This window comes from Passer montanus, unplaced genomic scaffold (genome assembly GCF_014805655.1).
Source record: "Passer montanus isolate IOZ18808 unplaced genomic scaffold, ASM1480565v1 scaffold12, whole genome shotgun sequence".
NCBI lineage: Eukaryota > Metazoa > Chordata > Aves > Passeriformes > Passeridae > Passer > Passer montanus.
This window is the reverse complement of record NW_024358722.1, coordinates 11,765,437-11,792,316: the sequence shown is the minus strand read 5'-3', so window position 1 is coordinate 11,792,316 and position 26,880 is coordinate 11,765,437. Positions and strand designations below refer to the sequence as shown.

General features: G+C 42.4%; 2 protein-coding genes across 5 annotated transcripts in view; one reads left to right on the top strand and one right to left on the bottom strand.

Annotated features, from left to right (window-relative positions):
• Window positions 1–7,203, top strand: part of KCNH1 (potassium voltage-gated channel subfamily H member 1) — a 177,073-nt gene extending 169,870 nt beyond the window's left edge. The window contains exons 11-12 of one of the 2 annotated variants that reach the window (XR_005626413.1): window positions 225–1,268; window positions 5,156–7,203. Coding sequence is in view for 1 of the 2 variants with exons in the window: in XM_039698046.1 (XP_039553980.1) it covers window positions 225–1,073 (849 nt within the window). In the remaining variant the exon portion in view is untranslated. Of the gene's footprint in view, window positions 1–224 lie in introns of both variants that reach the window. The other variant, XM_039698046.1, reaches the window with a different exon arrangement.
• A 7,913-nt stretch (window positions 7,204–15,116) lies between these two features.
• HHAT (hedgehog acyltransferase) overlaps window positions 15,117–26,880 on the bottom strand; it is a 194,963-nt gene continuing 183,199 nt past the window's right edge. For all 3 annotated transcript variants that reach the window (XM_039697798.1, XM_039697797.1, XM_039697799.1), the window contains exon 12: window positions 15,117–17,391. In XM_039697798.1, coding sequence (XP_039553732.1) covers window positions 17,300–17,391 — 92 coding nt within the window. In that variant the 3' untranslated portion in view covers window positions 15,117–17,299. The remainder of the gene's footprint in view (window positions 17,392–26,880) is intronic.

Below are 26,880 nucleotides of genomic sequence, written 5' to 3'. Positions count from 1 at the left end.
TTTTTTGTTCTTTCTGGTGTTATAAGACAGATGGTGTCTGCTCTTAAATAATGAAATAAACCATGTTCCACACAACGTAAGACATTTGAAAATGTTGCTATAAATGTGCAGAGGTTGTGCACTTCTCAGTTAAAATAGATTCTTTCAAATAATTCTTTCTCCAGCTTTTCCCCCTGAAACAAGCGTGCAGTTAATCACAGAGTGAAATCTCTTTCCCCCTGTAGATTGTGTTCCGGAAAATCAGCGATGTCAAGCGGGAAGAAGAGGAGAGGATGAAGAGGAAGAATGAGGCACCTCTGATCTTACCCCCAGACCACCCGGTCCGGCGGCTGTTCCAGAGGTTCAGGCAGCAGAAGGAAGCGCGGCTTGCAGCGGAGAGGGGCCGAGATCCGGAGGACCTGGATGTGGAAAAGGGCAATGCCGTGGGGGAGCAATCCTCCGCTCGCGCCGTGGTCAAGGCCAGCGTTGTGACCGTTCGGGAGAGCCCGGCGACCCCCGTGTCCTACCAGCCCGCCTCCACCTCCGGGGCCTCCGACCAGGCCAAGCTGCAGGCCCCGCCGTCGGACCACGCGGCGTGCAAGGCCCCGGGGGAATACCCCCGGCGGAAAGGCTGGGCCAAGTTCAAGGAAGCCTGTGGGAAGGGTGAAGACTGGAACAAGGTCTCTAAAGCAGAGTCCATGGAGACTTTACCTGAGAGAACTAAAGCTTCAGGAGAAGCTACCCTGAAGAAGACAGACTCTTGTGACAGTGGCATTACAAAAAGTGACTTGCGCTTGGATAACGCCGGGGAGACGAGAAGCCCGCAGGACCACAGCCCGGTCCTCACCGAGGTCAAGCATTCCTTTTATCCCATCCCAGAACAGACTCTTCAGGCCACCATGCTAGAAGTGAAGCATGAGTTGAAAGAGGACATCAAGGCTTTAAACACAAAAATGACCAATATAGAAAACCAGCTTGCTGAGATACTTAGGATATTGACCTCAAGAAGAAGCTCCCAGTCACCCCAGGAGCTGTTTGAAATATCAAGGCCCCAGTCTCCAGAATCAGAAAAAGACATGTTTGGAGCTAGCTGAGGTGTTTCTTTTTAAAAACAAACAAACCAACAAACAAAGAAACAGCCCCCTAACACTTTACATTTAATCTTTCTTGAAAACAAGTGAGGGATCCGTTCACTAAGCATGTTCCCTCTGTCTAAAAAGGTATGGTAACAGGAATTGCAACCTCATGTCAAGATGGCAGCTGACTTTGAAGCCTTTTTGACAGCAAGGGTACAGTTTCTAAAGTTTTTCTTTCCACCCTTTGTCCTCATTCCCTCCCCAGCCCCCTTCTCTCCCTCGGGATGTTGGAATAAAAATTCTGACAGCAGCAGCCATCCCCGTGAGCCCCAGCTGATCTCTGAGGTTTTTGGAGCATGCCTTATGTCCTTAGCTCGGGTTATGCCTATATGAATAAGCACTTGCCAGGGTGCTTATATTTTCAGTGTTTGGTGGGTTGTTTGTTTTTTTGTTTTGTTGCTGCTGTCACTGTCTCAGTCACCTCTACAGCACGTTGGATGTCACAGTATATTTTCATAAAGCTGTAATAATGCAAAGAGCAGTAGGGGACTTGTGTTTCATTATGTGCTGAAGTTTATTTTGGGTAGTCAAGGAAGAGCTAATAAGATGAAAAAAAAATTGTACTTTTTAATTTTGAACTGACATATTGCTGGAACAAATGCATTTGGCAACATTTTCAAAAATAGCCACAGTATTTCAGATCTGTTAATACATGGGATCTTCCACACTGTCATTGACTGAATGAAGGATATGTTTTTTTTCAAAAACTTGTCTTCTGCCTCAGATGTCTTTCAACTTTTGATACTTCTGCTTTCAACTCCAGCTGCTGGAGGGTTGGGTGTGCAGTCTATCTGAGAGCAGCCCTCGGCACAACATATTTGAAACATCACTAATAGGTCCTACAGATTTGCTTCCCGATGAAAATATACTGTGGCATTTATGTCCTGTTCTGCTATGAATCTGCTCTTTTAATTCTTGTTAAATTATTATTCAGAAGTTTCTGTTTTGATAATGTTCATTGAAGCCAAAGTCTTTCACAGAATTTTAAACATTTTTAGATGGTGGCATTTTCCTCTACATCCAGATGTATTGTTCCTGATCTAATCTAGCTTGGAAGCAAATGGATAGTAGAGGCAGAAATACAGTGCTTACTGTATGCAAGTGCTATTGTAGCAAGGAAACAAAGAGATCTGCTTCTTAAAGAAGGAGATGTTTCCAAAACTTATATTTTCATAACTTTTTTCAGAGGAAGATTGAAGCACTTTACCAAAACTATTCTTCATTATTCATATAGGGTAGCATAGATGGTATGACTTGTGTTCTCACCTTGGGATACAGGTATCTGTTCACAATATATTCACTCCACTGATCTGGTATGTTCACTGCTTAACAGTAGCTTAGATCTCAGAAACATGGTACCATACCACACTTTAAGGGGTTTTCATCTTTAATGTCATCAGGTTTTAACACTGAGTGCGTTAAGTCTCATTCTTTTGCCTTGGTACTAAGTCATTTACAAAGAAACACAGGATTTTTTGGGGGAAGATTTTTTGTTCATGTTAAGTATAGAAGAGGCAAGGAACACAATCAATTTTAATGATTTCTGCTGGCCTGATGCTTGCACAGTGCAATGCAGAACAGTGTCAGACTTCCCTGGGGAGTTGGGACCTCCACTGATGACTGGCACAGTGGTGAGGCTGTGCTGTGCAAAGCTCCCAGCTCAGGTCCTGCTGTCAAGAGTGTTTGTTTGTACCTGTTCCTGCAGTAACTGCCCTTGCTCTCAGATAGATAATAATTATTCCAAGTACAGCAGCATCATTTCTAAGTCCAGAGGCAGGTGGTTTAGGATTGCCTTTTATTGTCTTACTCCTTGGTTTGGTATGAAGGTGCCCACAGACTGTGAATTCATACCCAAGGATTGAAATACTCCTGAGAAACAACTCTCAGGTTCAAATCTGTGGGTTACCTTCTTCCCTCCCACAAGAAAAGGCAAGCAGGGAGGTGAGTTGCTCTGAAACCAAGAAGCTACTTCCTTAACTTATTTCTGGTTCCATGTTTAGGTTTTTTCAGTGGTACCTGGTGTCTTTCACAGTTGCTCACTGTAGACCTGCAGTGCTGAGGAAGGCATTCTCTGACCAAAGCCACGCTGTTTGTGTTTGGTGCTTTAATAAGCAGCAGTAAGTGGCAGCAGTTACCTGCAACAGCAATGGCATGGCTGCCACAGAAACCCAGCCATCCACAGTTTCTGTGAGAAACTCATCCATTCACAGTTTCTGTGAGAAACTTTGTCATGATTTTTTTTTTTCTTTGTAGTCTTCTTAGACAGTAACTACTACCTAAGTAAACCCCAGGTGTACTGATACACAAGGATTTGTAATTGATTTCCAGCAAGTTTTTAGAGACTGCCTTGGAGTCACTTTCCTGATCCAGGCAAATTCCTCACCAGCATGATATTCACGACACTTTTCTTCATAAAGTTTTTGAAAGGCTGAAGGTCTTAGCAAGTCCTTTGTGAAAGTGCCACCCATTTACCTGCAGTTAGATAGACATGGACTTGAGCTTGTCCCAGGTGGACAAGGGAGGAAATGTTTACAACCTCCCAAGTATGTGCCTAGTATCTCCAGAATTGCAGTGCAAACCTGTAAGTAAACGTGCAGTTGCAGGTTACCTGGCCCTTTGTTGCTGATACTGAATTGATGTTTCTCAGTGATATTTTTGTGTGCCCTCAGGGATATGTTAAAGGTTATTCTGCTGTTGCTGATTGCCCAGCCTGGAATCCCAGCAGGACCAGCCCCAGAAGCCCCCTAATTGTAATAATTACCCAGGCCTGTGAACAAAGGCAGACAAGTCCCCGTTTTCTGGGGATGCTCCTTGTGTAGCCTGATGCTCAGAATGATACCAAACTCCTCCCCATCCTGTAAAACAGTGGTTGGGTGAACCCAGGCCTTTTGTCAGGCTTTCTTCAGGCTCTTACAATGGCCTATAAAGACATTTATTATTTGTAAAGCCCTCAAAGATTGTAACACACACCTGAATTCTACTTAAAACTTGATGTCTTTGAAGATTATGGCCAAATTTCACTTTGCTATGGTCACGAAATGGCAGAGAAACTCTGTTTGCTCCTTCCAATGACACCTTCAGGGTGTCTGCTCCTGGTGAGCCCTGACAGAAGTCAGTGTCAGTCAGACCTGTACAGCTGTAACTGAGATTAGGCCCATTATTATGAGCTGTCAGGCACTAAAACTGGTTGTGAGAGAGTGCATCATCTCTAAGCAACTGTATTTGTTGTAAGAGAATTGGAAAAAAAATACTGTCTAGGATGAGTTTTGGTGTTTGGATTCCCTGGACTACTGAGTGGCTAAAAAATTAACAAATCCATGTCCACACCTTCGAACCCCAGGCTAATCTGAACCTGTGCTATGGTGCTCAGGCTCTGCTGATGCAGCACTTTTCCTTTAAAGAGTGGCTAAAAGCCCCTGTGTCACAAATTCGTCTTTCTCCACTGAGCCTTACGCTCAGACAGATGCCTATGGCTGGATGGCATGTGGACCCATCATAATTGTTATTAGTTCTTTGATTTTATTTGTCAGCTTTTCCTTTTTCTCTTGTTCCAATCTACATGTTGGCTAAGCCTTTTCACTGAAATTATTTTCCAGCTTAGAACTGAAGGATCTCTGAAAATAAGACTCTGCCCCTTCACAAGCAAATGCTTGTAGATTGTATAAAGAAAAAACCCAAACAAAAACCAAAGCCTCAGTTTTAACAGTGTTCTGGCATAGTGCTTCTGCCTTTTAACAACCTGCTAAACGACCTGCATCATTCTAAAAGAGATGATGTGTTCCATTTTGACTATATGGTGTAATTAAATTTCAGCCAAAAGAAGGTAGTGGAGAGAAGGAGCCTGTATTACGATTTGGTCAGATGGGAACTTCTGAAAGTTCATGCTTAAATGGTTACAAAGAATACAAATACGCAGCACAAAAGGATTAAAAAAGCAAACCCCAGCCCTCACCCCTACCTTGTTCAGATACATTTACTTCTGTCTGGTATTACAAGTATACTTTTGAAAACACCATTCTTCCTTTAAATCTCTTCCACAGTTCTGCCCTGAATCCCAGCGAACACCCCGTTTAACAGCTTCGAAGGCGATGTTCTGTTTCTACAGCACTTCCCTTTAATGAACTGAACAAGATACTTACTGTGACTATCTGGTGATATATTTTCAATCACTCTTAACCAATCTGTGAAAAAATTGACTACATAATTTGTCTTTACTATATAAACAACAAGGTGTATGATTACGCTTGTGCAGATGCGTGTACATACACACATATATATATAATATCTATGTATAGATAAGTCTATGGATTGCATTTCTGTTAAGTAAAAGCACATTCCTCATTGATTCCAGTCCAAGAAGGGAGCTTAAATCTTCCCAGTAGACATCCACTGAGTGTCCTGTTAGTGTCTTGTTTGTTAACTGTTGAACTTTTAAGGCCATGATTTTTGATTTTTCTAGCTGGCCTCAACTTTGTACTGTGAGTCTGGTAAACAGTGTGACTAAGAGAAGATCTGGTGAGGGTCATGATAGTCAGGAAAGAGAAATCCATGTGGAATTGGAACAATGCTGTATCCTAGTTAGTAGGGATAAGGCTCATAAACTGGTGTTTGATGCTCACAGTATCTCTGAAGCCAAGCTGCCCTGGAAGTGTTTCTCATGGCTTTTCCTGCAAGAGAGATGGTGGAATAGATGGATTTATTTTTTTCTGGTACCAGGGGCTGTCTCAAAGGTGCTGAGCCTATCCTTCTTCTCATGGGCAGCGTAACACATGGTTGCTGCACCTCTGCTTTCTTGTCCTGGTGTTAGGTGGCAAAAAGCATCTTCTACTGAATTTTTCATTTCCACATAGTCTCCTGTGGGTGTATTGGCAATAACAAAGTCTGTGTTTTTGCTGCACTTGTGATATATCAAGACAAACCTTTTAGAGAGAGTCCCATGCAGGGGGAGCTCCAGAAATTTGAGGTGAGACACAGTAGGATACTGTATCCTCCAATCTGACATCATTTTGACCACATTGTTGTGGGAAGCATTGATTCAATTAAATAAAAATAAAGCTTTTTTGCAATAAGATATATCCAGCATTTAGCCTTAAGACCCTTTCATAAGTGATATAATTCAAACTGTGATTCCATTCTTCTTCCTTCTTAATGTTCTGTAGTATTTACAGTGTTGCCTAAAGATGAAGCACTTTGATTAGCTTTCTAAATCTAATGGAAATCACTTGCTGGTAATCACATTTCTTTCTCCACTTATTGCCTTCTTATTAGGATAATTAATTACTCCAATTGCCCTCTCCCCTCATAAAACAAAGAGACATAGCTATTGTCTAAACACTTTTGTATATCAGGGAGCCAACCTGTCATATTACAAAAGTGTTTCAGAGACTTCTTTTTACAGGTCAACAAAGCTAATGTGAATTTACCTGCAACTGTAATTTGTTTCAAGCTGATTGTTGAGTGTTGTGTAAACATATTTGATGTGTAATCCCAGAACATCTCTGTAACGGGATCCAAATGCCTAATATTAACAAAACAGTTCGGGGTTTTCACTAACTGTTCTGAAAGGCTCATGGGTTTCTTTCTTCTTCCCACTAAATCTTTGACCACTAACATAGAAAAAGAATCATTTTAGCTGTAGATGAAAGAAGTTCAATAATCTTGTATCAGGATGAACTGCTATATAAAGAAACACCAAGTTTTCCAATGAATGTGTTCTATTATTGTACCGACATACAATCAATATTTGTACATCTGTTGGAGACCTGTCTGTGTTTCAATATTTAGCCACCACTGCATGGACACTTGATTGATATGCAGTTAATGCAGTTGCTTTGGCGCTTTTCAATGTACTTCACTTGTTTTTATCCTTTCAGAAATCCACCAAATACTCTCAGTTCTTTTTCTTTGCATTTGTCACTTTGTTCAATGAAGCATGACTAGAAACAGAGAATGAGTAGATACTATTTTTGTGGTCAGCAAAGCAGCTGCCAGTAGATAGACAGTGTGTGTATGTATGTATGTATACGCACTGTCTGGGAATGTTTCAGATACAAATGCAGCCACCTCCATTAATGATATCCCTAGTCAACATTTTTAAACAAGCACAAATAATATTTGTAAAAAAAGAAGTTTAATTTTATTTATTATAGTAATAAACTATTTTATACATTACAGTTACTTTGGTGTGCTTTTCTCTGTGTTGAATATGTGCTCATAAGATCAGCAAGGTGATTTTAAATTAGTCCCTGGAACTTCTGGCTAGCAGTTTTGTGGCTGTTGGTTTGTATCTCAAGTGTTATCAATGGAGCAGTGGGATATTATTGCTTGAGTTGTAAATGATTCAGGTTGTTTTTCAGATTTCGTTCTGCTGTGTATCAGTGCAAAAGGATTCACATTTCCAGGCTCACTGTAAAATAAACTCAGGTGCTCTTTAAAGTGAATATCCTGACACCCCAGGCAGTGTCCCCTGCTGTGGGGCACTAGGCCAGGTATCTGCTGAGCAAAAAGAGATCACCAGAGGTCACCAGGCTGTGACCTGTCTGAAATGATCATCCCATGTCCTGAAGGAACACAAGTCTGTGTTTTAGACTGTGTTCATTGCTGCAGTATCTGAGAACTTTTACAAAACTCACGGAAACCAGAGATCAAAGAACCTTCTGCTTTCCTGTCATCTGCTTGCAGAAGAAAGTGACCTCACCATGGACTCACACAAAGACAAACCCCACAGAGGAAGCCCCTGGCAGTGACACTGCTGTAACAGGCTGCAATGAATATTATTTTGTTGGTATCTCAGCAAAGGATACCTAAGGTCATGGGAATGGGAGATCCTTTCAGATCAGGGTGGACACATGTGACAGGATCACACTCAGCAGTCATTCCTGCAGGCTAGAAGCCATGCTGGAAGTTTATACAAAGTTTTAGTTTTCAGGATGTCAGCCTGGGCCCTGTGAGCTTTGCAGCCAATTTTGTGGCTCATTCTCCATCCTCTCACCCAAGGGTCTGGTGAACGTGGCTGTCACCTGTACTAAGACACTCCATGAGATTGTCAATCTCATCTCCAAAAGAACAGCAACAAAGCAGGAGCTTTCAGACTGCCGAGCTGGGGCGGATCTGTACGGAGAGCAGCCAAGGAGCACAATGAGGAGCTATTTTTAACACCATTTCTGCATCCACTGCCGTATGTGGTGTGACAGGAGCGCTCGTCACTCGCATTGTTTCTCTGGCCAACGTGAAAATCCAGCTTTCTTTTGCATTGTGTTATACAGTGTCCTTATACTTACTAGAAAAGGGAAAGTTACCATAGTGAAGGCATGTACTTTGACTTGGGTTTTTTTTAGTTTTGTTCTGTGGGGTATTTTTTGGTTTGTTTTATTTTGGTTGGGTTTTTTTGGTTTGGGTTAGGCTTTTTTGTTGTTGGTTTTTTTTTGTTTTTTTTTTTTGTTTGGGTTAGGCTTTTTTGTTGTTGTTAGGTTTTTTTTTTTTGTTTTTTTTGTTTGTTTGTTTTTTTCCTGAGGTCTCTAGAGCCTGTTGTGCTCATTTTCTGAATTCTTTATTATTTTCTTTGCTCCTGCATTCTTTGCAGCCTCTCTGGCAGTGCTCCAAGGTTCAGTGAGCACAGGAGGGGTAGCACGATCCACACAATGTTCCCCATCAGAGTTTCTCTCCCCTCAGCAGCCCCACAGCATTTCAAACCAAGGACAATTAACTAGAGCACTTTTTGCCCAGGTTTACATGCCAGATTGCAGACTCATGTTCTGCACGCTGCCCACCAGCCCTGTGCTCAGCTGGGCAGCAGCTGTGAGCAGCCTCAGGCCCACCTGCACCAGCCCCTGCTCCTCATTCCCTCCACCTGGGAGCACATTCACAGCAGGGACAGAAGGTTTCTAAAGCACAGGGAGTGTGCTCTGGCTTCTGATTTTTCTCAGAAATAGCTGCAGGTTCTTCTGTTTGGTTATGAATTAGTGTGCAGCTGCTGGGGACCCCTGCCAGGGGGTGTGCAGTCCTGGGGCAGCAGCAGGAACTCCCAGGGACAGTCAGCAGTGCATCGGCTTGTGGGGAGGTGAGTGCTGCCTACACAGTTTTAAATTCTGCATTTGGTAATGGAGGCTCTTTAGTTGCTCTGTGGTACGTTTTAGTATCTGTGTTAAACTTGGAAGCACTCTGGTTCTTTTTTGCAATGGAGTAAAGACAACCAGCATAAACCAGCTCTTCTGTGCTGTGAGAGCCAGTGGGACTGAACTGCAGCAAATCAGCAAATCCCTCCCCCTCGCACATGTGTGCAATAGCAATGGGTTTTATTTGCTCCCAGAACACTGAGGAAACATCAAAATTATTCCTGTTTAGCGTGACCCAGCAGTGTGTGTGGCTGGTGCAGGGCAATGCTCAGGAAACCCTTCCAAAACTTGGGGAGAGCACTGAGCCCCTCACCCAGTGGGAAGCAGCCACTGTGCCCCAACACTGAGGCTGAGGAGACCTTGGCTGATTAGCTGCTCTCTGTGCTTGCCTTCTGCTCCAGGAGTTAGGCTGGTTAGTAAGGCTGTGTATCCAACCAGAAAATGCTGGATGCTGTGTTGCTATGGTATTTATTGCTGCCAGTGGTGTCAGGGGTTTAATTGCTACACACATATAAAGAATCTCAGCCAATACAAGTCTTTTTCACCTAGAAGATTGAGTTTGTGCTTCTTTCCTTCTAATTCACCACAACTTCTGCGTTGGTATGTGGCAGCTGGGGGAATTAACCTCTCCTGTTCTTGAAAGACAGGATGAGTAAAAACCTGTGAGAAATCCAAAAAAGGCATTAGGGAAAGTGGACTTCTGAAGTGTCAGAAGTAGCTATCAAGATGCTCCTGCACAGCTGTATCTGTAAAATACATGTGCTCAAGCCTTGTCTTTTTGCTTTTTTTCCCTTTCCTTTTCCATTCCTGCTTCGCCTCTCCTAATTAAGTTCAAGTCCTTACGTAGCACAGGCAAATTCAGATTTAAGTTGCCCCATGGCACAGGTGTGGGTTTAAAACAAGCTTAACTGTGGCAGCTCCATCCATCATTACCAATTCCGAAGCTTTCTCCCTGCAGACCCACTTTAAGTACTTATGGAGGCAGGAGTGTCTGAGAGGCCTTGAGGAGGTTTTGGGTCTTTTTAAGCTTAGCTCAATTGTAGAGATTTTCTTGAAGATGTTTCTGTTCAGGTGGATGAGGGAAGGTATGAGCTTTGCTGTTAATTCCTACCTGGGTCGGGGGGAACACAGAGAACCTGTAAATGTCACTGCAGTTTCTCTGTGCAAATCTGAGGGGGTTGTGCTTTTGCACTGGGATGTCCTTCCACATCCCAATCTCCCAGCTTACAAAACTGGAGGCAGGAAGAAACTGTCCTGAAGTATCTATTACACATGTGGATTGTCTATAAAAGGAAGATTATGGCCTCTTCTTCATCAGGGGCTGCCACTGGGGGGAAATGCTAAGCAGCAGCAGCACAGGGAGGGCACTGTTAAGCCTGGGAGCAGCTGTGTGCTCAACAATGGGACCCAGACAGCTCAACAAGCCATGGCTCCCTGCAAGCAGGGCTTAGAGAGGAGAAATAGATTGCTTTTAAAGCTCTCCAGCAATCTTTTTTTGGTGAGTTTTACGGTCAGGCAGAAGGTATTTTAGAAGAACTAACGATAACAGGAAAATGTATTGAACACTCTCAGCATGAGAACTGGAAAGAAAGCTAAGATAATCCATATGGAGCCCCGAGTCAAAGTATTTATTTTTGTTTTCCTTTAGAATGACAACACTGCACATGCAACTTGGCTAGTGAAAATGGACAAAAATGTAAAGTAAAGCCATTCAGCTGAAAGCTAAATTGGTAAAAGCATCTTTTAGGAAAGTGTACAGGAAGTGTGCATGAAATACTGCATGAAATTACAATTCTGCCAACACAAATCATAAATAGCTCTATAAAATGGGGGTGGAAACCTCTCACTTGGGAGCAGCAAATAGAGCAGCTATGGCCAGGTGTGCTGAAAGGCTGCAGGCTGGTTGCTCTGACCCCAGTGTAGACCAGGGAGAAGAGTCTAAGGTCACAACAGCAAATGAAAACAGCATTTAATGTAGCAGAAGTATGGCCCTGGATACCTGTCGCATTTCCTTTACCCAGGAAAATCTGTTATGGAGGAAATTTGTCTGCGTCTAACGTAAGCATCCAAGGAAAACCTTGGAAAATGAAGTGTGAGAGGGGGGTTTGTAGGTTACACTCACTGAGGGGAAAGACATCAGGGAGGGAGCAGGAAAGGGAAGCACAACACTGGCACCAGGCAAAAGGGCAAATGGGACTGACTGCCCAGGAGGCTCCTTTGGCTGGAGGGTCTAAAGGGCTGTAGCCCTCTGAGTCACCATTTGCCTGCTGGAAGGAGCTGTGAGATACTTTACCCTGCCTCAGTTGTCTCTCCCAGTGTTGGAGAGTGCTCTTGAGTTACTGCCAGCAGCCCTAAAGTTCTAAAGATTTAGCTTGGAAACCTTATTAGTATGAAAATGTAATTCTTCTTAAAATAGAAGTTTCCTCAGCCACCATGAACTAAGAGCCCCCAAGTTCAGAACCCCAAAGTACTCCAAAAGCAGTGTGTTATTTTATTTTGAATGGCCGTCGTGCTTTTTAAAATCTTACACCTATGTCAGACCCAACTTGTAGTTGCTCATGGTGTCAGTGGTTATTGGCATAGCTGCTCAAGACAAGCAGGACCTCTTCAGACCTGTTGTAAGCTTCTTATTTTTACCAACAGATATTTGGCAGGTCTTGGTCAAATTGAGGAACTTTGAGAAGAATAACCTGAGTGAAGGTTGGGCAGAGGGCACCAGCAGTGGTGTGTGAAGTGTGGGTCAGAAGAACTGGATCCAAAGGTAGCCTTGAGACAGGATGCCAAGAGCTGGGGAAAGACAGTGGAGAGGTCACTGAAGTGGCCTGGAGCAAATATATGACCAAATGCAAGTTATCAACCTGCAATTTCATCATGAATTACCACCTCAGCACAAATCTATTACTGCAAGATTAAAGAAACACATAACTATAAATTAGCAGTGCCATCACTTCAAGAATTGTCTCATAAATGCTTATTTTTATCTCTGAATTGTGGCTTACTATACGGTAATCCTCCCACATACCTGAACCCCTAAAGCAACCTTAACCCTTCTGGCAGTGGTCTAAAAAATAAAAAAAATCAACTGGACCTAATTTTTTCCCTGACTTGCCTTTTGATTAATTTATGAACAGTGTAGCTGTTCTGGTCTTCCAGTATCATTTCCAGTTCTTCTATTTTTGCCACCTAATTTTGGAAACCCAAATGCGCTAGTGCAGAGATAAAATGTTATGGTCCATAAAAATTAATTAATTTTGTCAAGAAAGATCAGCTCTAGAAGGAGTGCCAATACAATTTAAATGCCACGGGTCATAACTGAGGTTATATTTCTGTGCTACTTCTTCAGTAAACTTTAATTTTTCAGTGGCTGGCTGATGCACCTGTCTGCAATGATTCACTTCAGCTACCCAACCATATATAAAGCTTTTCTTAAATCCCTGTGGATAGAATGCATTTCTGTTACCTGCAGGCTGACCATTGCTGGGGAAGGCACAGGCCACAGGTAGCCCATTTAATTTGTTCTGTTCCTCAAAGGTGCTGATATGCAGCTACCTAAGGCTATTTACACATATAGCTGCCCCTGGATATTAAGAAAGGTGGTGCAGGCTAATTTGTGGTCAAAATTTGCCTGTTAGATCCCAATGTTAGCTTAACTTGTTCTCACCCAGATCGTTGTGATTCCCAGCATAAGGAATGAGATTTTTTAACATAGTTTTAATCCTGGCATTATTTCTACTGGGTACAGAGTGCACACACCTTTTTCCTCTTGGAGCAGTTCACTTATGTTCCTAAAGCTTGTGGGAACTAAAGGGAGCGGTGCTGAGGCTGCCTCAAAGTTGAGCCTTGACACCCTTCAGCTTCTTCTCTTGTGCAGTATCCAAAGCGTGTCATATCCATGAGAATTTTCCTTTTCCTGTCCTGCGCATTGGTGGCATCTGAAAGCCTCTCAAGCTTGGAGCTGCCAGTGTCCCCTTGGCTGGGGATGTCTGAGCCACATTGTCCTCTGTAGGTTGGGTGTAGGTGCCTGGTGCCACAGGCAGCTGGGACTCATTCTCAGATGCTCTGGCAGGACCTGTGTTGGATGTGATTGGGTTTCCATGAAGCAGAAAATTAAAAACCACCAAAGTTGTCTTCATTTTTTCTTCCTTTTACACACAACTAATGGAGGAGCTGCTCCACAAGCAGCTCCTGGTTGGATTGTTGAATTCAGTGCTTGTTCACAGAAGAGCCCTGGGCATCCATGGGGACCCACCAGAGAGGGTTGCTCTCAGAGGTCCCATAATACAAGAAAGATCTATTGTAATGCAGATTTCCCCTCCTCCTCAAGGTGTAACAGGCACAGTGTTCTCCAGACAGGCTTTGCATCGAGCAGTATTTCAGCTATCCCTGCTGGATTAAAATATATGCCTTGACTAACAATTGGCTGTGTGCTGGGAGTTATTTTGGAAAGCAATAATGAGCTGCACTACTTGTGGAAGGGGGGGAAACTATAAAGAACCATGAGGAGAAGTTGTAACAGACCATGCATAGCAATCTCCTCGCTCTTCACAGCTCCTTGAGGACAATCCTGCTGCCAAGTCAGAGGAAGCAGAGCCTCCTCCCTCAGCGAGTGCAAACTGTGACCAGCTCAAGGTTTTGTGGTGACAAAGGCAATTAGGTGGGTGTGCAAGAGAAAGGACAGGCCCTGTGTTATTGCTGTGACTAATAACTAAATTGCTGCAGGTTTTCAGTTAAGCTGTTTTTCTTCTGACCTGTGGTAAGCTGGATATTCCAACTAAGCTGCTTTTACCTCTCAGATGTGAAAGAGATAGGTGAGCAAAGCCTTACTCACCTTTTAATCAATGCAGAATTAAAGAAAGAGCCACTTAGTATAATCTTACCCAGTAATGACAATGGCTCTGTTAATTTAGGAGGGGCTGGAGCAAGGGGGTGGGGGTTTGTGTGTGGGGGTGTGTGTGCAAGAGACTTCACTACAGCTTTGTGGTAACCATTGCAGCCATATATCACTATACAGTATGCTTGCTAGTCACTTAGCTTTTCAAAATCACTTGTGAACTCTTGTTGTCAGTAGTGTACCTGTCCAGCTCGTTTTCAGAGCCACCACCTTTGGGGGATTTTTTGTTCATTGCACTTTTGTGACTTTTGGGGTCTCACAGCAGTAGCAGTCTGTGTCTGCTGTTCCCCTCACCCTGGCTACAAGCGCTCCCCTTTGGTGCAAAATGGCCAGTGTCTTACTTTGGCCATGTCTGTCCTTGTCACCTGTTTCCTACACCCCTTAGCTAGCTTTTTCTCAGTGTTTGGAAGTCTCTTTCTCACACACCCTCACCTATTTTTTAACTTTGGGAAGTGGCATGGCTACTGCAGTCTCTTCCAAGTCTCTGCAAACTCCCCCTGCCCTCTAGGATTGCCACAGAGACCTTGCTTGGAGGATGGCACTTTGGGCTACCACACAAGGTGCCACATGGAGAGTCACTTCCCAGGCCATGCTGAGGATTGTGTCTCCAAGCTGAAGGAATAACTGAATAGCAAGTTTGGAGTTCTTCAGGTGTAGAGCCGTGTGTTTTCTGACTGCATGTGCCCCATGCTGACAGCTGCTGTATAAGCAGGACTGAGAAGGAATTTTGTGAGTGGGAAGCACCATTTTATGTGCATGCTGCTCTTCTCAGAAACTTCACATGCCGAAGTCTTTCCTTGACCCAGCTACAAAAGGCTGATTTGCTTTTTAAACTCACACCGTTAGGGAAGGCATGTTCCATGCAGTGCACAACCAGTCTGCATTGCACCCACCCTGCAGGTTTCCAGTACATAGTAGTGTTTCTCCACAACAGTGGAGAAACTGTTATTTTTCTTACACAAGGCTATAGTTTTCCAAGACACAGCTCTCAAGCCAACAGTGCATTTCAGCTTTATTTATAGAAACAGAAAAAGATACAAAATTATGAAAGATATATAAAGCACTGAAAAAAAAAATAGAAAACAATTTTAGTTCAGAAATAAGCATGCTCTAGATGACCTTCAGGGTCATTTCCATATTGGAGCTGGAAGTTTTTCATGCATACAAATTGGAATCCAGTCACTCAGTAGCACCTCGGTTCATGTAATAATGGTAATCAATGAGACTGAAGAACAGATTCATGACTTTTTGCTCTAATGCTAATTCTACTGAATTATAAAATTTGAGCAAAGTCTGAGAAAGTTCTTGCCCTTAGGTCAGTGCTGCCCCAAAATGGAGGCCAATCTTCGGATCCTTCTAGAAAATTCAGAGGCTTAGAACCATATACTCTATGACTGAGAGAATCCCTGCAATCATCATCCAGTCAGTCAGGAGAGCCATGTCTTTGGCCAGGCAGCATTCAAGGTAAGTTATTTTCAACAGGCCATGGTGTCTCCCAGAAATGGCTTCCAGGGGAAATCATGGCATTCCCATGGCGGGGGAGCTGGGGGACTTGTAACACAAAAGGCTGGAGCTTCTGCTTTGAAACAGCAAGAGATGGGCTTTTCTCTGGATGGATGGAGAGCTGAAGCCTCTGCCCTTGTTTCTTCAGGAATAAATGGAGGGTAATAAGAAGGCTGCCATAGTTGTGAGCAGCAGAGACATCAGAAATGCAGACAATAAGCAGAAGCCTGTCTCAGGTACTGAATTTCTTGTTGAAGGGATAAATTATACCAGACTTGGCTGAAGCTGCAGGAGTGATGGACAGTAGGACACTAATTCCCAACAGGCTGAAATGTCTGCCAGGGGCATGGAACAAGTTTTGACATGCTTTGGGTGGAGGAAGCTGCTTTTGGAAGAAGTTTACTCCAGAACTTGTGGCCTTTTGACCATGCCTAGGGGGAATGTCTAACTTTAGAAAGACTAAAGGTCTTCTGGCTGCTCTTCAGTATCAGTTTAAAACAGAACAGTGTAGAAGACACCCATAGAATCAGACAGGGGAAGGGTCTCCCCTTAAAAAACAGTGTGTGTCAAAGCACTCCTGCAACCTGGACAGCTGCAGGCATGACCTTCCCAGCTCTGGACAACACAGTCTTTGGGCAAAGATGCTGCTGTAGCAGGTCTATGTGGCCAAAGGACATGGAGCTCCCAGCTCATCAGTGCCACTGTATTGGACAATTCTGGTTTTTTCTAAAGGTCTTAAAAAGTTCCTCCCAGGGTGTCTGCAATAATTGCAGGAGCTGATTGCTTGGACACCAGAAAATGAAGCAGACTGAACAGATTTACCATTAAACCAGACTGGAGATATCTCCCTTTGTCACAGAATAATACTAGAGGCAGACTGAACAGTTTGAAGGCCCCAAAATAAAGGTACTGTTTAATGCTTTAGCTCTAAGACAAGGCAGAGAGCACTTAAAGTCCAAGGAGCTTTAAGAGCAGATTTGATTTAAAAGGAAAGCTGTTCCTTAGGAAAAGATCTTCCTCCTTACTCTGTCTTTTTAAAGAAAACCATTTCTAAGGTTACAAAAAAGGTGTTATTTTAAAGGCAAAATTTTAAAAGAAGACATTAAAAAGAAAACGCAGGCTTTGCTACAGTAAGTGGAAAAGTAGCTTAAGGCAGAACTACTCCAGTCAGTGAAAACACAAAGTGTTCTAGCTTATATGGGAAAGCAGTCAAGAAGAACTGATGAGCATCATGCCCTTCATGGAGTAGTGTAAGTGCAGGGCACAGCCCTACATGCCCCTGGACACCATCTGTGAGAGACTGGGCTTTTTGAATTCCCCAAGGTAGATTTTTTTTTTCAATATCTCAAAATGGGCAGCAAAACACGAAAACAACCCTCGACATATGTAAAATACCTGTTCTGAGATGCACACTTCTGAAGTACACAGAGTCACAAAGATGCTGTTTTACAAAAACAACATAATTCAAAATGCTTCATCATTTCTCCCCACCCCCTGCTGCAGACCATCAGTGCTTCTGCAGTTCAATGCCTGCATTTGCAATCCAGAACCAATTAAATGAGCTTTTGGATTAAACACACAGACTGAAGATTGGGTCTGGCTCACCCTTGTGCAGATAGAATATCCAGTGTAGAAAAACCATCAACCTGCCTTAAGAATAATTGTGTGCATCATTCCTAATGTGCAGCACGCTTCTGCTCCCATTCAATTCCAACATGAGAATAGCAGTACAGGAACCCATGAACAGTCAGTGTCGCCCATGGCCAGCCTATAAATAGAAAAGACAGACAATCCTAGTCAGAATAATTAATGACTGCTTCAAGTAGAAATACTCTTGGGATGGCCAACTTATGATGCTTCTAATTAATTTTATTAGCAATTCAGCTTCATAAGTAAGTAGAGTCAACCCACAAAATTTGAAAAGTAAAATTAACTAAGCTCCAGGGTTGCCTGACCCCCTGGCAGTCCTTGTTTTTCCCATTTTTCAGGGAATTAGACCAGATTTATTCCTGTTGAATTACAAAAGTCTGTTTTGATCCTCTCCTTTGGAGTGAGTTTGTGCATCCAGAAGATGGTCCCAATGAACCCTGATGCTTTAAGCTGGCTATGGTGCTTCCTAGGCACAAAGGGATGTACAGCCACAATGAAGATTATTACAAATCTGAACAAGTCCAGTTACTGTTCTGCAAAAGCATTCTGGGGTCATCTCTGATTAAGGTTGTCTTGGATATCCTGCAGCTAGGTGTAAAGCCTGATGTACCCCTCTACAGCCCACTAACAGCTAATGTGTGTCAGTGATGAACAGACAGACCTCCCTGCCTGATTTGTCTGATGCCCAGGTTATTTTTCAACTATAAAGGCTCTTCCAATATATAAAATCTTTGCTGGTGAAATGATGTTTCATTATTATTCCAAATGCTTTTCAACAAAAGCCACCATCCTTTCACTCAAATTTATCACAGCAAACAGCAGCAAGCAGGAGGTCACAAGCCAAAAGGTCTATTGCTTTCTAGTAGAGATGTAAATAACTTGAACAGTCTGAAATCAAGTAAATGATTTTGCTTTCCTTGATACCCTTCCTGACACTTCTGTTTCCTTTGTCCATTCTCCTCCTTTCTCTAGAGTTTATGAAATTTAGATCTCACAGGTAGAAATCCTCAGTGCTAGGCCCTGATATGTTTTAGTGTGTGTTGTCTGGGGAAAGGGGACAGAGGGGAAGATGTTTGAAGGTTTTTTAACAGCTTTTCTTGTTGCCATTATTGACATTAAAATTTTGGTCATGTCCATGAATGGTTTTCTGCATCCTGTCCTTGGACTACCAAGATCTGCTTCTGAAAGAAAATCTGCCCCTCTTGGGGAAAACTGGTCTAAAGGAAACTACTGGCAGACAGGAGATGCCCCTTTGGGCTGGAAGAAGGGAGGAGAGAACCTCTGCACAACATGATACTCCAGGAAGAGCTCTCTCTGAAGGTACATTTAAAAGCTGCTTTGCAGGCTGGTTTTGTCCAGGTTCCAAGCTAATTCCAGTCAGGGGAATTGTATCAGTTTGATTGTGCTCACATCCAGCTGAGCCTTAGCTTAAAGCCCTGCCCTCAGCAGAACTCAGAGCCCCAGACTCAGTCCTGCACTTTTGGGGATGGCACATGCTGGGACCCTTCCTCTGTGCTCCAAGAGCTGGACAGTGCCACACTCCATCCTGGAACAGCTTCAGAAAAAGTTGTATCCCCCTGCTATGAATAGCTGTGTTTGTTTCATGAACCTCTAATTATTCTGGCCTTGCTTTGTGGTGAAATATTGTCCTGTAACCTGACTGATTTTCATGGAGACATTTACAAATATTAATCCCTTGTCTTCACAACACCCTGAAGTGAAATTATACTTTTGTTTAATTATTTCTTTCACAAAACAAATTTGCTGAGGTATCTCCAAGGGGATTTTTAACCATAAAAGTCTTGTTTTTATTTCAGTGAAATTAGCCTACTGCAGATTGGGTTTCACCTTCAATAGCAAGCTAAAGCCCAGCTGTGCTTTGTCTCTGCTGAAATTGCATGTGAAAGTATGTCAATAGATGTAATAAAAACATACCTCTTCTGGCAGCAATATTGTGGCGGCTGCTTTATACAGACAGAGCCAGAAAATTAAAAAAGGACTGAGCCTAGAATTGTTCTGTTTTAGGGGCACTTTGGAAATTTGCTAGTTACATGTTTTGCATTTTTAAATACTGTAAAGCTCTGGCACACAGAAAATGTGCCAACAGTAGCTGACTTGCTTGCTCTCCCCAACCAGCATGTTAGAGATCTTGTCAGAATACATAGTTATGCACTGGAAATCTTTTCTAGATGTCTTAGATTTCTGACAATATTCTTCCCTAGTGCCCAGAACCTGGGTTCACAATGTTTTTAACCCAATAATCAAGCTTTTGGTAATCCTCCTGGAATGTAGGGAGTCTGTCCTGTACAGTCTCAGGGGTGGCATTCAGCACATCATCTCCTGCTCGTCCAATGAAGGTGAGAAGGAAGGGGGAAGAAAAGGTGACGCAAATATGGACAAAAGAAAAAAGAAATTAAAAAAAATTAATCTTGTTATAGTTCTTATAGGAGGTGCTGCACAAATCCCAAAGCATTTCCTGCTGCACAAGTAGGAGGCAGCTCCAAGCAGGGGTAAGGGGACCTTGCCCATTTTGGCCATACTGGAACCATACCAGTGCTGGTGGGTGTGAGGAAATGCATGTGAGTGAAGCAAAGGCATCGTGTTCTGCTCCTTGGCAATCCCAGATTACTCCAGTGCACTCAAGGCAGATTTGCACAGGTGCATCCACACTTGAGAAGCAGTCCAAGGACAGCCTGAAGCAAGCAGGAGACCTTTAAATTGTTTTTACTAATCTCATCAATTTTAGGACTGGATACACAATAAAGTTGTTGAAAAACCTGAAGAATTTGGTGTGCAGAAGGCAGTGTTGTAGGGAAGGACACATGGAGTAATGCTAATCCAGCAAGGGTGCAATTTCAAATTCTGCCCAGCATGTGTTTTCCTTGCAGGTGACATCCATAATCAAACAGCAGCATAAGCTGCTCTCTTGCAAGGTCAGGTCACAGAAGCCTTTTCTGGCTTCCACAGTTTCTCCTTGTAAACCTAAGCAACAAACAGTACTGACGGCCTTGGATGCCAAGGAAATTTCCACAGCTCCAAGGAAATTTCCTCCTTTTACCCTGGGCCAGCATCTTAAGGTATGTTTGTACCTCAAGCCTTTTGCTGCTTCTCATTCTGCTCCTATTCTCAGACACCATTCAGGGGGCTCTTCTTTTTGATGATTCCTCAGCTTTACCTTAACCCCCTAAACAATTGCACCCTCACCTGTGCTGTACCAGTCTCCAAACTCTGCTTGGAAGCATACATGCCTGCATTTTGGATCAGTATCTTTCTATGAAGTCATACATAGAATGTACTCTCCAAACCATTATTGGTTTCAGATCAAGTTCTGATCAAGGTTTCAGATCAAGGCTGTTAGGAAATGACTGAGTTAAGTCTCTTTATTCAAAACCATGTCACATACCACCTTAAATCTTACAGTTTCTTGACTGCTTTCAGTAATTTCATTTTGAACCTGAAGGCTGAGTTTCATGGGACTACACAGATTGTCATATTTTTTTTTACAGAAAGATGAATTTGTGTTCATTAACATATGCTATTTGTAGAAACAAGGACTAATTCATATGCTGTTTGAAAATCCAGTAATACTTGTAAGCTTTACCTGCAGCAATTTATTTTAAGATAGCTGATATCACTTCTAACAAAGGAACACTGGGTGAGAATCACAACCAAATTCTCTTATGGCAAGGTATGCTGCTTCACAAAACATCAAACACAAGCTTCTTTGTGAGGAGGACTGCAAATTTTGTAGAGAGGTAGCAGCAGCACTTGATTCATCTCTCACACAACATCCTCCTAGAGAAGCCTTCAGTCCCAGCTAGGCCTGAGGCACTGCTCTGTCCAACACAGCCCATGGACTTTCCAGCAGTCCTGCTGGTTACAACCACATTTTGGTATGTTATGTACTCAGCTTTTCGCCTAATGAACAGACTTGTTTTCATTACATGATCAAGAGAGAATTGATACAAACTTGCTGCAGGAACAGCTTTTGAATCACACTTTCAACTTCCTATCTCTCATTCCAAACTATTTTTGCATATTTTGCAAAGGACTAGGAAAGGTCATGCTTCTAGCACGCTCTGGATTTTGATAGGAGTGGGGTAAAACTAAGCCTTCAACTGAAAAGTAGCAGTCTGGATCACAGCTTTCAAAAGACCAGTCATATCCTTATTACCTCAGTTCAAACCATTTGAACCAACATTTAACATGTATCCAGAAGGAAGCACTTTCAAATTTCCTCATCACCCACAGTGATGAAAAAGAATCACACTGGCAATGTTTTGGGCATACCCAGGTTTCACACCATCCTCAAAGCCCTAGGAAACAGTCCTTTGTTCCTTCCAACCCGTGAGATGTAAGAGAAGGGGGCTGTAGTTATGTTTTGCATTTCCAAAACTGCCTTAGTGGCTCTTGAACCTAAATGTTATTTTTAGATGTGCCTTGGCTGCACAGTCCTCAGAAGTCTTCAAGTGCAGAGTAGTTATTAAATCAATTGAAGTCAGAAGAACTAATCTCCCTGAAAAGCTTGGCTGGAGGAGCATACATCTACTCTGACTTTGATTTGGAAGTACCTAAGTTGCTGTAAGGCTTAGCACTCAGGAAAATTTATTCTTAAACAAAAGTTCAAATGTGACAAAGACACTGAAGCAACTCCTCTGTAAAGTGGAATTAAAGAGACACTGTGGTGGAAAGGAGGGGGAACAGGCACCAGTCTGTCAAGCATAATAAAAAGCCAAAGCAAACCAGCATTTGAGGCCAAGACAACTCTTACCCACAATTACTAACATACTTAGAGGATCAGTAAAAATACCACTTTTTCAGAAAAAAATAACACATCCCAAACCACAGATCTACTAGTTTCTGTTGAAAGAAACCTATTATCTATCCCAACATTTGAAGCACCTCCAAATGTTGGGCTAGATAAACTCTGCATTTTTTAATTTTAATTTCATGTATTTTTGTCACTTCCAGGTGGACCTGTCTGACCATTACAGCAGGGAATGTCACACAGCATGTGTTACAAACATGGTGCAGTTTGATACCCAATTAGTCTCCAGATATTTGGAAAAGAATACCTGTTTTCAGCTGTGTTGTAGCAAAGCCCTAACGTGATTCCTTTTTTTTTTGCTGCTACTTTCAGCCTCCACATTGCACATTTGTCAAAGGGCAGACAATAAATTCTGCCAGCAAACACACAGCCCTCCAAGTCCCAGCTGGGCATCTCCATCCTCCCACCCCATATAGAGCAGCACACAGTCACAGGGTCTGTAAATTCAAGATTCCACTTTGTCCCATTATGAGCCCCCAGCTAACAGCTCTCACATATTTCTCCTCCACCCACTGTGCAGATTGGGAGCAGAACAGCTCAACCAGTGGGAACCAGCTTGGGAGATTAGGTAAGGCTTACCTGACCTATTCCTATAGATTTCCAGGCATTGAAGGCACTTTAGCTGGTGGGTGTGGAAAAGGTTCAAATATTAATAAAAAATATTACTGTACAATAGGTAGTTTTCAAAGGAAACTCATGGAAATGCTGTAAGGATAACTCAGCTCTGTCCCACGCAGCATCTGGAAAGATGACAGAAGGACAAAATTCTAAGCTTCCAGGTCTAGACCTGAGCCTCAGCCAGGTACACTGGCAGTAACCACAAAAGCTGCCTCTTCAGTAGACATGGAGCAAAAGGCTTCCAGCAAAAGGCACTAACAAATGTGTAACACAGTAATCTACTTATGTGAATTTTAAATCATACCATCCCGAAGAATGCTTACATCCATGGCTTTCTGAGTACTTATCACTGCTGTGAAAAACTGAAAATGGAGAGATAACAGTCCAAGACCATCAGCTGCAACACAGGATGACCACAAATCATTCAGATCAGCATTACTGAAAGCAAAAAGCCAAAGTCTCTTAGTGATTTCATAATACAAAGAGGGTGGATTTAGTAGACAGGGGTCACAAAAATTGTGGCTTTCCTGTGTTCTAAGTGTACATGGAACCAGGCTTTACCATAGTTAAAATCATTTTAGTTTTATACTTGATGGCACTGAAGAAAGTTGTGTGCTGACAAAGACTTTGTTAAGCAACAAGATATCAATTTAACCTATGTCAGGGCTAAGGCTGCTGACCATGCTTTTTCCTGTTGATTAGGTAAACTGCAAATAAACAAACCCATAGGTAGAGCTCAAAAGATTGGCTATCCTTTAGCTTTTATAAAGCACCCCCAACACAATTCAGTGATGCCAAAACTATTTTCATTGCACTAAGTATGCATATGAAAGAAAAAAACAAAACAAAAAACCAAAACAAAACCCCTCACTACCACCATGCTCTGCTAAATGCTCTCTGGATGCAAGCATCTAGAGATTCTCTGATTTGTCTTTGGAGTAGAACCTCATTTAATGCTAACTACCATGACCACTACCAGCTCTCCAGATGCTGCACAATGTAGACTAGAAGGGTTATTTCCCCAGTATGTATCACCTCATATGAGCAGGATAATTTCACTCTATATTTCTTGGTGTGTTTTTGTGATATTATCCTACCTTAAGCATTTTTACTTCTAACCCTCATATAAAGCACAAAAAAAATTCACAGGAGTTATGCCTTCTGCTTCATTTTTTAAAATAAATCTGCACCCTCTACTAGTTTTCCCAGCAGAGCCAGTCAGTGGAAAAAAGCCTGGTATTTTAAGCAGTAATTGTGGTCTCATGCATATCAAGTTGACTCTGGAGTAATTCAACTAAAATCAAAAGAACCATATTCATGCTACTGCTGAATTTGAATTAACAGTAAGGAAGACTGATGAAAACTGCCTGTCGGAATCTTCCTGCCAAAACTGCTAATGAGAAAGGAAAAAAAATCCAACCAACCAGCTTTAGTTTTCAGATTATGAAGGGGTGAATCTGTAAATCAGAACCAACTTTCCCTCTCCTCCCATATCTTAAATTGAGACCCACACACAGCTAATATGAAATCAAAGACCACAAATATGAAATCTTAATGCTAATTTATTATTAGAACAGAGAGAAAAGCTTCTAAAAGCATTATGGTAAACAAAGATCCATCTTCATCCCGAAGCAAGGCAAAAGAGCTACCTCTATGAAGTGCTCTGCAAAGAAAACATTTTAGTCATGTATCTGGCTTAGGGCAGCACTCTGTTTATCATTAAATGTCTACTCAGGTAGACAACAGAACTTCCTTAAATATGGTGTGAACAAGTACCTAAAGATGAGACTCACAAAGATTTTGGGGCATTTTTCATTTGTTATTATCTGCTGAGTGTTACATATACCAATGGAAACACCAGAGCCAGGAGCCTCCTTTTGTTACAGTTTTAAGATGAAACAGGAGAATGAAGAGTTAACTCCCCAGGAGAACATGAACATCCCAAAGGCAGAGCTGGGAACGTTGTTGTTGCCTGGCAGATCCTGAGGTGAGCATCTGCCTCTCACTGAGCAGAGAGATGCCCATGTTATAAATAGAAAGACATGCTGAGCAGAAAGGTGAATTTACTTCCCCTCCACTAGAGCTTCACATTTCAGGAAGATTTCTGTACCAGTCTAACTGGGGTTCTTGGATTTAGGTTTGTGTGTCAGGCTTTTCACATACAATGAAGCTCTTTCCCTTGCCTTTTAGTGCTAGGGAGCTCTTGAGAAATCAAGGCTTTATACTCACAAAAGAAGAGGATTTAAACCAGGGATTCAGATATGTGCCATCAATCACCAGCAAGCAAACATTGGGGTAAAAAGGTGAAGCACTATAATTTATTTCCTCAATGTGATTTCTGGCTAAGGTACCCTGAAACGGTCATGAATATAAGATGCTTAAATGACCATAAAATAATTAATTTTTAAATAAGAAGAATGGTTTAAAGATTAATTATTCACAATCCCCTTCCTACCTGCAACCCATTTTTTAATCTGCCATTTTTCCTTGTCATCCTCAAAACCACTTATATTCCAAGACCATTGCAGCTATTCCATGGTGCTGTCTTGTGTCTTCACAGCATTAAGAATTAGAAAAAAAGCAGACAGTGTGACAAATTTAACATGTATTTACAACCAGCTCCGCTAGCAACAAACAAACTGTAGCTCCTTATCACAGAGCTCTCATAGCTGAAATGCTCTGTGGATAAAAATTATATTAACTACTAGAGCTTAGTGCAGTAAGAGAAGGGCTGAGAGCACAGTGTTAATTGACATGAACACTGCATTTTGATAATTGCTGTATCAGTGTAAAGCTAACACTACAAGTGAGGTCATTGAGCTGAGTTCTCACTTAACAGAAATACAAATATCTTGAGGGATGGAAGTGCACAGATAAGGTAACCAGGCAATCCTGCAGTCGTTTACTGAGCCGTAGCAATCGATGCAGGACTAAGGCATTTTGAACTGCTGGCTCAGGCTGTATGAAGTTACTCCCCTTCTGCTTGTGCCTTGTTTTCACAGTGTCACCAAAGGGCAAAGAAAAGGGCTGATGCAGATTTAGGGAGGCAGCCCTGGAGAGACAGTGGTGCCTGAAGGTGGCCATGAGCCAACAGAAAACCTTGACAACAAACAATCCCCATCCCACTAGTGGCGTATCCCATGAAATGGAATCATTGCACACAAGTTATCTGGAGCAAAAGGCCCCTACAGGATTGCCTCAGTTGACCACATTTTGATAGAACAATTATTTCACTTCTTACCTGCACAAGCTGACCTGACCCTGCTGCGGCCCACAGAATCATAGCAACTAAACAGAAGAATTATCATCAGTAAAAGAGTTAAATTATAGATAGCTTGTGGATAAGAGCAAATTAATTTTAATTTTTGGGGGGAAAACAAATCTGTGTTAGTCCATCATCAAGACCACTTGAAACAAAGGAAAAAAAATTAAAATTCCTTGAATTATGTCAATATTTAATTGACTTTAAGGACAAAATTAGACAATTTGCTTCTATACTATTAGAAAACCCATTCTGGATTTCTAAAGTACATCTACTGAGTTTGGGGAGGGAGTACCTTATTCTCTGCTTTCTGTGTCAACTGAGCAACACAGAGTCCAGAGAGTATCTGAAAATACAGGCCTCCCTGGGTGAGCTGTGTAAGCACAGGAGTCATCTGAAGCAAAAGCTGGTAAACCATTCATCACTTGTGTCAAAAAACACAGATTAGAAATACCCAGGCAGCTATACCAACATGCGAAATCTGCCAGCTCTTCCAAGGACAGGGATTCCATTTACTAAGTCCTGCTCTACTTTTCTGGGGTGTGGTCTCAGGCCAGTAAGCAGCCACCCAAGGGGAGGAAGCCTGATCAGCACGAATCTGAATGAGTTACCTACCAGCACGATCATGGAGATCAAAACCATACTGCCAACCCAAGCTGATGCTGAGAGATGCAACCCTTCTATGCCTTGTACCTGGCTTAGAGGAATGGAAAGAATGGGAATGGAAAGATTTAAATCTTGTAACAGCCTAGCTGTTCTTCTTGCTTCCCTGCTTTAAGGAAACTTCCTGAGCAGCTGCTGAAGGGGGTCACTCACGATGTTCCTTTCAGGTAGGATGGCTGCGCCAGCGTAGCAGAGCATATACAGAAACAAGTCTGCAACTACAAAAAGATCTCATA